This window comes from Anolis sagrei, chromosome 4 (genome assembly GCF_037176765.1).
Source record: "Anolis sagrei isolate rAnoSag1 chromosome 4, rAnoSag1.mat, whole genome shotgun sequence".
Lineage (NCBI taxonomy): Eukaryota > Metazoa > Chordata > Lepidosauria > Squamata > Dactyloidae > Anolis > Anolis sagrei.
In genome coordinates this window covers 123,112,811-123,125,076 of record NC_090024.1, presented here as the reverse complement: position 1 = coordinate 123,125,076, position 12,266 = coordinate 123,112,811, and the positions used below count along the sequence as shown (strand labels likewise).

Below are 12,266 nucleotides of genomic sequence, written 5' to 3'. Positions count from 1 at the left end.
GACTAATAAACCTAAAATGATCAAGGGTCTGGAGAACAAACCCTATGAGGAGCGGCTTAAGGAGCTGGGCATGTTTAGCCTAAAGAAGAGAAGGCTGAGAGGAAGGCCCCACGACTCTGGAACTCTCTCCCTGTGGAGGCCAGAACCGCCCCATCCATCCTAACATTAGGAAACGGGTGAAGACGTGGCTGTGGAGTCAGGCCTTCGAGGAAAGAGACAACACCATAGGACTCTGGATGGAAGTGGATATAGATCCATCTTATTAGGACGACTGACCACTGTAGTTTTATATTTAGTGTTTCTAAAGTTGTTTTGTAATTTGTGATATATGATATTTTAATGAATGTATATGTTTTTATGGCTGTAAACAGGGCTGAGTCCTTCAACGAGGTTGAGAAGCTTGGTATACAAAACTGAAATAAATAAATAAATATGATAGCCATGTATAAATATGTGAGAGGAAGCCACAGGGAGGAGGGAGCAAGCTTGTTTTCTGCTTCCCTGGAGACTAGGACGCAAAGCAATGGCTTCAAACTACAAGAAAGGAGATTCCATCTGAACATGAGGAAGAACTTCCTGACTGTGAGAGCTGTTCATCAGTGGAACTCTCTGCCCCGAAGTGTGGTGGAGGCTCCTTCTTTGGAAGCTTTTAAACAGAGGCTGGATGGCCATCTGTCAGGGGTGCTCCTTAAGCCGCTCCTCATAGGGCTTGTTCTCCAGACCCTTGATCATTTTAGTCACCCTCCTCTGGACACATTCCAGCTTGTCAATATCTCCCTTGAATTGTGGTGCCCAGAATTGGACAAAATATTGCAGGTGTGGTCTAACCAAAGCAGAATAGAAGGGTAGCATTACTTCCCTGGACCTAGTCATTATGCTATTGATGCAGGCCAAAATCCCATTGGCTTTCTGTGCCACCACATCACATTGTTGGCTCATGTTTAATTTGGTAGCGGGGTACAAATAAAGGTTTATTATTATTATTATTATTATTATTATTATTATGTGTGGAAAGGCCTTGAGGATTAATAACCCAGTTCAAAGCCGATATTGTGGATTTTTCTGGATTATATGGCTGTGTGGAAAGGCCCTGGATGCTTTTCTTGTTTGCTCTGTCAGGACAGAAAAACCAAGTCACAAAGGCCCCTTCCACACAACTGAATAAAATCCCATATTTTGTGCTTTGAACTGGATTATATGGCAGTGTAGAACCCAGTTCAAAGCAGATATTGTGGGATTTTCTGCCTTGATATTCTGGCTTATATGGCTGTGTGGAGACACTGCGTGACAAGAAGTCCCCTCATAGGACACATTTGGAGGGGGCCCTTCTACACTGCCATATAATCCAGAATATTTATTTATTTGCAACATTTATATGTTGCCCTTCTCACCCCGAAGGGGACTCAGAATGGCTTACAAGTAAAAAGTAAATACAATATATTATATTGCTATCATAGCACAATATTAATATTATATATTACATTGCACGGTAACATTATCCTGTAATATTATTAGTAATATTACATTTAATATAAAATATATAATCCACATTATCTGCTTTGAACTGGATTATCTTGAGTCTACATTGCCATATAATCCAGTTCAAAGATAATCAGAATTTTATACAGATGTGTAGAAGGGGCCTGGGAGGGAAACAGTGATACTTGGTTTTACTGTATTGATGTGAGGCTTCCTGTTTTGCATTTAGAGAAGAGCAAAGTATCATTTATCTGGGAATCCTTCTACACTGCCATATAAAATTGAGATTATCTGCTTTGAACTGGGTTATATGGCAGTGTAAAAAAAATGTAATCCAGTTCAAAGCAGTTAACGTGGGTTATATGGTCGTGTAAAAGGGGTATGAGTAGAAGAGACAAGCGTGCCTCCTTTCAGTCGTTTGCTGTTGGCTTTGTATTGGATGGGGAAGGCAATGGAGAAGGCATTTTAATTATAAGCACCTGTGTTTCAGTCCAATAAGTGTGGTTTTTTAATACAAATCTTTTGCTGACTGTTGTATTTGAATCCTAAGGTCCCATCTACACTGCCATATAAAATTCAGATTATCTTCTTTGAACTGGATTATGTGGCAGTATATTCATATAATCCAGTTCAAAGAGAGAATGAGGATTATCTGATTTGAAAATCTGGATTATATGGCAGTGTAGATCCAGCCTAAATTTCCTAGCCATCTAAGGGCCACAATTTCCTCATTTTATATTATATTTCCCAAAGTACACTTCAATCCTAGTTATTCTCTTCTAGCTGTATTTCCAAATATTATACTATAGGGTTATTGCAGACAGAGTATCCCTTCTCTGAAGCCCCTTCCATACAGCTGTATAAATCCACTTTGAACTGAATTATATGGCAGTGTGGACTCAAATAACCCAGTTCGAAGCAGATATTGTGGATTATCTGCATTGATATTCTTGGTTAAATGGCCATGTGGAAGGGCCCTGAAATGCAGGGTACCTTAATGTACCTTATACACATATACAATGCTTAAAGGTTAATGTATACAACATTTTAAAAGAAACACAGTTTGTGCATATTGAACTACTGGAAAGCAAAGCTGTTACTGCTTCAGGCACCTGTCTGGACAATTACAGTATGCAGCAAAATTTGAAAAAAAATCTATTACTGTTTTGAAAGTGTTATTCCTGTTTAATTGTGCAGTGCTTACTTTGAAAGTAGTTGTACGAAGAGTCTTAAGTCTTTATTTTTGTTCATAGAATAGTCCTACCATGGAGGACGTGAAGAATTTCCTATATGCCTGGTGTGGCAAACGGAAACTCAGTCCAGCGTACGACATCCGTGCTGTGGGCAACAAGAATCGGCAGAAGTTTATGTGTGAGGTGAGAAACTAGATATAACTCAAGGGCCACATCCAATTTTGGTCTCTGTTTGAGTCAACCTGTTCTATCATTTGCTGAATTACTGAATACATCTGCTCCTGTTGAGCATAGGTGGTGGATCTAACATAGAGTTACTATTTCATGGACATTCTTAGGAAAAAAAACCCAAGTGTTTCCCAGCCTTGGAGCCCAAATATTAGTACACTACAGTATTCAGAATCTGAGACAATTGATCATACAGACTGGAAGCTGAAATCCAACAAATAGGCACCCAAGTTTTGGGAAACACTGGTGTAATGGGAAGAAGCACAGGACTATTTGGCTTGATATCACTATAAAAGAGCTTGATTTTGTGTTTTATTTGTTCAGGATGTGGTTGGCTCAAGATTGGATTCATACATTACAAAGAGAGAGCATTAAATGCATGTTTAGATATCTAATTTAAATTAACAGAGCCAGACAATTAATCTACATTAGATGGGATATCACAGTGTTGCATAACTATCCTATCCAGTCTCTAGAAAATGTCCTATAAGAATATCTGTATATTTGATTAAGTAAAAATATTCAACAATTAAATGGCATTTCATGCATTTAAACCTGGAAGGTTTAACCAAGTTTCATATAATGAACGTTTCTGTCTCTGTGGGGGGACAGAGGTAGAGGATATTTCACGTGTACTATTTAATTGTATTTTGTACAACAAAGAGAGAAATCAATACCTCGGACCATTCATCATACAGAAGACTCACTGGGATCCCCATATCAAAACTACATTCTTAATGGCTGGCCAGAATGCTAAGATAACACACCAAACAGCTCTTTTCCTTCATAAAGCAACGCAGCTGAGAACTGTGTATCTGGAGGCGATTGGGGTAAACTGTAGGGGTGACGCAGATATCTGAAGTGGCTTGGGATTGTGTAATCGCTGGTCTATTTTAACCTTCATTTTAACCTTCATTTTTAATTTTTGTGGTATGAAATTTTATCTTGGCATTTTAATGATGATATTTTTAGTTATCTTTTAACCTAATCAGGTTTGAATGTGTGTTGGTTCGCTGTTGTGGGGGTCTTGGGATGGTGATTGTTGCCTGTTTGTGCATGTTTCTGTTTTTGTTTTTAATGTTGATGCGGTCAATGGACTAATCAATAAACTTCGCTTGCTAGAAGGAAGAGTCCTTTCCAGAGTTGTTTTAAGGAATGTTATAAATGTAACCTTTGAAGATATGTGCCTCTAAGAGTCGAGAAACATTGAAACTATCAATCTTCTGCTACATTTCAATAAACTTGTTACATTTTCTAAGTTAAGCCACGCTACACATTGAAGAAAGACCAAATCAATATTATTAGCTATTAGCTACGCTATCAATTAAATAAGCTCTTGCAAAGTGGTGGCTCCTTTACAAAACCGTTACAAACTGGTGGCTTCTTCACAGTTGGTTTCAAATATATATAATTTCTTTATGCTTGTGGGTAAACAGTCCTTCTTGTTGTTCCTTTGTCAGTGTTGATGTAGAGATTGTCTGGTTTGCCTACTCTAGAACATACAACATATTGTTCTTCTTTAGGGGTCCCTTTCAAATCTATGATATAATATCTGTCATATACATGTGTGTTTGCGAATCAGATATATCTATCTATATCTATGGCTGGATGGCTCTTTGTCAGGAGGGCTATGATTATGTTGTCTTGCCCTGGTGAAGGGAAGTGGACTGGATGGCCTTCAGGCAGCATTTCTCAACCTGGGGATCAGGATCCCTGGGGGAGGTCACAAGGGGGTGTCAGAAGGGTTGCCAAAGATTACCAGAAAATAAAGTATTTTCTGTTGGTTGTGGGGTTCTGTGTGGGAGGTTTGGCCCAATTCTATCGTTGGTGGGGTTCTGAAAGCTCTTTGATTGTTGGTGAACTGTAAATCCCAGCAACTACAACTCCCAAATGTCAAGTTCTATTTCTCCAAAACTCCACCAGTGTTCACATTTGGGCATATGGAGTATTTGTGCCAAGTTTGGTCTCGATCCTTCATTGTTTGAGTCCACAGTGCTCTCTGGATGAAGGTGATCTGCAACTTCCAAACTCAAGGTCTATGCCCACCAAACCCTTCTGGTTTTTTCTGTTGGTCGTGGGAGTCCTGTGTGCCATGTTTGGTTCAATTCAATCGTTGGTGGGGTTCAGTATACTCTTTGATTGTAGGTGATCTGTAAATCCCAGCAACTACACACCCCAAATGACAAAATCCATTTTTTTACTGATGGTCACTCCTTGGGGTAGTAGGTCTATTGTGTCCAAATTTGGTGGCAATTCGTCCAGTGGTTTTTGAGTTATGTTAATCCCACAAACGAACATTACATTTTTATTTATATAGATTTTCTGAGACTATATTTATCTTCGTGTTACAGGTTCGAGTGACAGGCTTCAACTATATTGGCATGGGCAACTCCACTAACAAAAAGGATGCACAGACCAATGCTGCAAGAGACTTCCTCAATTATCTTGTTCGGGTGAATGAAATCAAGAGTGAAGAAATTCCAGCTTTAGCAGTAAGTAGTACCGTGCAGGAAAAAGTAGATATAAAATAAATAATCATAGCTTGCCTATAAATGATTTCTTAACGTTTGGAGAATGGGTTGGAAATGCAGTATTGCAAATCTAAGAATGCTGCTTCTTCTTTAGAAAGGACCCATGGGTGCTCCCAGTGAAGGTTTGAATGAAGGAGGAGGCACAGGAGAGGGAGATAATGTTGCATTGGGAGGACCAATTCCTCCACATCTGGCAATCAAAACAGAAACAGGTAAGACTTCAAACCTCTGCAGTCTCATTATATGCTGTATATTGTCAGAATAACTGGACAAGGTAGCCAGGCATTCATTTATATATGTAAAAACCAGCCTTACCATGATAATACAGAGACATCATCTGCATGTATAAACATGTATGGTTTTAAGTTTTATATAGACTGTTATGGTTTTTCTTAACTTTTAACCCAAGATTAATTCCATGTTTGACTATTTTTCTCTAATATCTTTGGAAAGATAGCATTAGTAAAAATGAAAATACTTTCGAAGATAAATTTTATATTTAGGATGCTGCCGCTTCAAATTACAGAAGAGCTAAATAGATGACAAGAAATGATAAATAAATATTGTAATGGTAGTAAAAGAAATAGATTAAACAAACAGTTATGGTACAGATCGCAAAAAGAGGGAGGATTAGCACAGGATTATTACGAAGCGAGCAGATTAAGATTGGTTATAGAAGGAATGATTAAAAAAAAGAGGGAGTATTGTCGAAGGCTTTCATGGCTGGAATCACTAGGTTCGTGTGGGGTTTTTTTGGGCTATAGGGCCATGTTCTAGAGGCATTTCTCCTGACGTTTCGCCTGCATCTATGGCAAGCATCCTCAGAGGTAGTGAGGTCCTCACTACCTCTGAGGATGCTTGCCATAGATGCAGGCGAAACGTCAGGAGAAATGCCTCAAGAACATGGCCCTATAGCCCGAAAAAACCCACAAGAACCTAAAGAGGGAGTAGATTGGCTAAGAAAGGATTCGCAAAAAGTGGAGGAAGAAATTTGGAACATATTTTTTAAATAGTTTACGAGAAAAGAAACTAGGGAAATTAGAAACCCAATGTTGAGCAATATATTAGAAGTATGGAACAAATTATTAACGGATGGTTCAGTGATAACCCCAATTGTAATGGAAAAGAAATTTCAAAAAAATCTAAAAAAAGTAATGGATAAAAGATTAATGGAAAATTTAGACAAAATAGGGGGTTGGATAAAGGTTGGAATGAAGAAGGAAACTATTATGGAAGAATTTAGAGAAATAAAATTGACATGGTTCCATTGTATACAATTAGAACAATGGTTTAAAAATTGGGAAAATAATAATAAAAACGGAAGTAAGATTAACCAATTTGAACAAATAATACAAAATGGAACGATTGTAGAGGAGCATGAACATTTGAAAGGAATAACTAGTAAAATATATAAGATAATAATTGAAACAAAGGAAAGAAAAACAAAAAATAACACCCTCAAGGAGGTCTGAGAAGAAGATTTAGGGATAAAAATAATTGAAACAGAGTGGCAACAATTATGGAGACAAAGACATCTAAAAAACTTATCAATACGGGTCAAAGAAAATTATTATAAGTGAATATGGAAATGGTACCTAACACCAGTAAGAATAACAAATATAAATAAAAACTATTCAAAAATTTGCTGGAGAGGATGTCACAAATATAAATAAAAACTATTCAAAAATTTGCTGGAGAGGATGTCAAGAATCAGAAACATATATACATATGTGGTGGCAATGTAAATATGTAAATAATTTTGGGGGAAAGTATTTAGAGAAATAGAAGATACAATGAATATTAAAATAGAAAGAAGTCCTAATATAGCTTTATTATCATTATATAATAATAAACAATTGAAAAAAGAGGATAAAGACGCGATAACAAATTTATTAACAATAACAAGACTGTTTATAGCAAGGTATTGGAAAAAAGAAATAAATATACAAATAGAGGAGTGTTATAAGGAAGTATAGAAATTGGCAATAAATGATAAGCTGGTGTGTATATTAAAAGTTAAAAGAGGTATATGGAAACAGTGATTTTGATGATGTATGGAGAAAATTTATCGAAAAAGGATTAAAAAATAAAGAAGGAAAGTTACATCCACAAGAAGAATTGAAATTTTGGACAGATGATATGTAAAAGCTATGGCTTGGGAGGGGGGGGGAGCACAGCGATGAGGGAAAGATAATATGTATAAGCAGAAAAATAACACTAGATGCCAAAAGTATGGTAGGTTGTATCGAATAATATGTATCTGCTGTAAAACAAACAATATCGGGGAAAAATAAATACTTTATTTTATTTTAATAACATTTAAAATTAGTAACATTTTAAATACTACCCTTGCCTTCTGTAGATATGAAAAGACTGCAAAATACCAGTGTACCTATAAATCTACATAATCTGGGTTGTGCGTCCAGTTTATTTGGTGTGATCATAATTCCACTGTTGATTATAAAGGGGGTATTGTACTGATCTGCTTTATATATCAATATGAGGGAAGAGTTCAAGCGAGTTTTGTTCCCCTTATTCATAGTGTATGTTCTATATCTACTGGGAAACATTTACTTTTCTTTCCCTTAGTGCTGGATGATGCTCAGTCTTCTGGAACTGGCATCTCAGGGTATGCTGGAGCACAGTGGGATCGTGGAGCTAATCTGAAGGATTACTATTCCAGGAAAGAGGAACAGGAAGCACAGGCAGTAAGTTTTTGAAATTATTTTTTTTACCTCCAGTTAGTTAAAAGCTTGTGGCCTTTATAATTCTAGATTTGGATTGTAATCAGATTGGTGCCTCTTGGTTCAAAGATATTTATGCATGCTTCTTAGGAAGGTTGTGTATGAGGTGCTTTAGAGGCAAGCAAATTTTATGCTTTCTTTTCTCAATTAGCTTGCAAAGTACTTAGTACAGGGTGCGGCAGCATAACTTCCTTTTTTAAAATGCGCGCCATTCAGTTGGTAGAAGATGTAACGGAGCGCTAGTGGTCTCGTTCGAGAGGCGGGAGTATAAAGTTTTGTTCTGACACAGTTCAGTCGCCATCATGCGTTGGAACAGTGAGGAGCATGCTTTTGCTGTTGAGGCCTACTTTTCGAGCAGATCTTCTATAATCGCAACCCAGCGCACCTTTCGGAATCGCTTTAATTTAGTCCCATTGGCCCCTGTCCTGGACCGGAAATCAATTGTGACATGGGTCAATACATTCAGACAAACTGCAAGTGCAACAAGACGAAGAATTGGAGTCCCTCGGCCCATTAGATCACCTGAGAACATTGAGGCAGCGAGAGCTTCAATGTTGAGATCACCATGGCGTTCTGCACGCAAACATGCCCCTGCCTTTGAACTTTCTGATCATTCTGTGAAGAGAATTCTTCATGATCTTCATTTCCATCTTTACAAGATGACGATTGTGCAGGAACTTTCTGAACGTGACTTCAATTCTCGGAGGAACGTGTGTGAGGTTCTTCTCGAAGTCTTTCCTGAGGACGCTTTTTTTTTTAGTGATGAAGCCCATTTTTATTTGTGTGGATCTGTCAACAAACAAAGCATACACTATTGGGCTGACAACAATCCTCGAGAATTGCATCAAAGGCCTTTGCATTCACCTAAAATCACAGTGTTGTGTGCAATTTCCTCAGCTGGAATTATTGGTCCCTGGTTCTTTGAGGAAAATGAAGTCGCAGTGACAGTGAATTTGGACCAGTATGTAAACATGTTACAGGATTTTTTTTCCAACTGCTAGATGGGTTGGACTTTAGGGGACATTTGGTTCTAACAAGATGGTGCAACTGCACACACTTCAAGAGCATCGATGGCTGTTTTGAGGGAACACTTCCCAGAGTGCCTCATCTCAATTAGGGGGGATTTGAAGTGGCCAGCCCGCTCTCCAGATTTGGTCCCTTGTGATTTTTTCTATGGTGTTTTTTGAAATGCCGTGTTTATGTGAACCGTCCAAGGACCCTACAAGATTTGAAGACCAACATCCAGGAAGAAATTGCCAACGTCACGCCGGCTATGCTGGCAAGAGTCATGACAAACGCCAGAAATCGGTTTACTCAGTGTATGGAGAATGGGGGACATCGCCTACGTAATTTGATCTTCAAAACTACGTAAAACAAATTTTTAGGTATGCGCCTACATTATAAAAAAAAAATCTGATTCATACAATGGGTTTTATTAAGTTTTGAAAAAAGGAAGTTATGCTGCTGCACCCTTTAGTTAATGTTGCCTTTTCCCAAAATATTCTATAATAGTATATTTGGAGAGTGGTGAAATAATTCTGTGCATTCTATAAAACACCTATCCTTCTATGTTTCCATAGTAAACAGATCTATTTTTAGTGTTATCCATTTAGTCCCACTTGGGAGCGAGAAAGTGGGATGATAATAATAATAATGGTCATAGATGATCACTCGTGGCCAAGTATGATTGTCTTCTGCCTCAGAGTGTGGTGGAACCTCCTTTATTGGAAGTTTTTAAAACAGAGTTGGATGGCCATATGTCATCCTGCATGGCAGGAGGTTAGGCTAGGTGGCCTATGTGGTCTCTTCCAACTCTGATTCTATGGTCCTAAGTGTAGAGTAGAGCCCTGTTCTAGGTTGACATGGTCTGTCATAATGAGAACATAGATTTCCAGATAGAATGCAATCACGACATGGGTTTGCCTGACACACCTTCCTCTTGGCACATTTCTCCCTTTTGCCCTCTATTTGTGCCTCTTCAAAATCCATAGTACTGTTGGTAACAGCTGACTTCCCATTACAATGCTTGAGTGCCAAGGCTTCCCAGCTCTTAGTGTTTATTCCATATCAAGGTCACCTTTAAGACCATATTTAAATACCTTTTGATGTCCACCAGTATTCCATTTTCTGTCGTTGAGAATAATTTAACTTGTTCTTGACAACAACCATCATCATCATCTAGTGCAGTGGTTCTCAACCTGGGGTCCCCAGATGTTTTTGGCCTACAACTCCCGGAAATCTCAGCCAGTTTATCAGCTGTTAGGATTTCTAAAAGTTGTAGGCCAAAAACATCTGGGGACCCCAGGTTGAGAACCACTGATCTAGTGGTTTGGTGACTGCATTTTTTAAAGTTCATCTCATTGAGTTGACAGACAAAATTATCTAATAATCATAAATATTGTTTACCATATATCAAAATGTGACGAAGTTAAGCGTGGCACTTGCACATATTAATTGCAAGATGGATTGTTTTTTACCACTAGACTTTGGAGTCAGAAGAAGTAGACTTAAATGCTGGGCTTCATGGGAATTGGACCTTGGAGAATGCCAAAGCACGCTTGAACCAGTTTTTTCAAAAGGAGAAGATCCAGGGAGAGTATAAATACACTCAAGTGGGTCCTGATCACAACAGGTTTGCACATTTTCTTCTCTGGAGTTGCTGATTATATTGAAATCCCTTTGTGCACTCTGAAGTTGTTGGTCTGTACTTCGAAATGGAAAATATTGTGTCCTTAATACATTATTGGGATAAGAGAAGTTAGACCCCTTCCACACAGCTGTATAAAATCCACATTGAACTGGAATATATGGCAGTGTGTACTCAGATAATCCATTTCAAAGTAGATATGGTGGATTATCTAACTTTATATTCTGGGTTATGTGGCTGTGTGGAAGGGCCCTTAGAGAAGTGTTTAGCATAAGTGATCAAAATCATGTAAATCTGAAGGCTAGTTCCCTTTATTTGTCTATTTATTGCTCACTATGTTTAGACTAAAACTGCCTCTGCTATCCTTTTTATAACAAGACTTCCGTTACATGTAACTTTCTGGTGGATAAAAACTCCTTATGCAACAGTTAAAGTTTTCAGAGTTCAAGAAGAGTGTTTTTAATACTCTACTATAAAAATGCAGCTCAGTGGTGCATATTTTCTAAACCTGGCCAACCTTTGGGGAAATTTAATATGTTCTTGTTGGGTTCTTGGACTGTAGAAGAGTTCTAAAAACTCTGCTTGCAAGAAGCTATAATCTCTAGAATAAGACATGAAACCCTTATATTTGATAAACTATTTTTGGTGGCGTACAGATGAGCATTTTTTGCAGAGTCACCGTAAACAGTGCCAAAAGATTTGTGTAAATGGATGGCAGCCAGGAATCATTTATTGTTGACAAGTTTTTGCGACCACATTTCAAGTCTTGACCCAGATTTTAAGGAACTGTGGTCTAGTCTACTGTAGGCTAGTTTCCAATAATGTTAGCTAGAGAAATGTAATTCTGTCATACAGAAACATGTTTACTTGGGCATCATTTTGGAAAGCAAGAATTATGTCAGTATGATAACATAGAATAAATAGTCTGAAAAAGAAATGAGCAGATAGTGGTCATTTTTCTCTTGTTCCACTTACCTGCCTGTTCCTGTACTCTTATGCATCTTCCATTTTTGCAACTTTTTTGCCCATGATAATTCAGTGATGCATTCACAGGAGGAACTTTAATTTCTAGTCTTGGCTCATTTTAATGCCAGAAGCGTGGATGGATGTAGATAGATAGATTATATGCAGGCTATTTCTCATGGCAGATGAATTTAGGCTTTCTGTTTTTAAAAGTATCACAGACCAGGTGTCGAGACACAGACGCCTTAAAGGGCCACACACAGTATAAGTTCCAAAGTAAAGTTTATTGCAACAAAAACAGAAGCTTAGAAACACTTAAACTTCAGTGTCTCTGGCCAAAACTCAAAAAACTATCCGGATTAAAGCAAAGTACTTAGCAGCAAACAAACTGCGCTGCACTCAAACAGTTAACAGTAAATAGAAACCACAGGAAGAGAAACCAAAGCCAGTCCAAGTCCAGAAGTCGTTGTAGGAGTAGTCC

At 38.0% G+C, this 12,266-nt stretch overlaps 1 protein-coding gene across 2 annotated transcripts in view; it reads left to right on the top strand.

Moving 5' to 3' along the window:
- DHX9 (DExH-box helicase 9) overlaps positions 1-12,266 on the top strand; it is a 52,662-nt gene that overhangs the window by 541 nt on the left and 39,855 nt on the right. The window contains exons 2-6 of one of the 2 annotated variants that reach the window (XM_067467619.1): positions 2,738-2,855; positions 5,252-5,392; positions 5,526-5,643; positions 8,021-8,139; positions 10,659-10,807. In XM_067467619.1, the coding sequence (XP_067323720.1) occupies positions 2,745-2,855; positions 5,252-5,392; positions 5,526-5,643; positions 8,021-8,139; positions 10,659-10,807 (638 nt within the window). In that variant the 5' untranslated portion in view covers positions 2,738-2,744. Of the gene's footprint in view, positions 1-2,732; positions 2,856-5,251; positions 5,393-5,525; positions 5,644-8,020; positions 8,140-10,658; positions 10,808-12,266 lie in introns of both variants that reach the window. The other variant, XM_067467618.1, reaches the window with a different exon arrangement.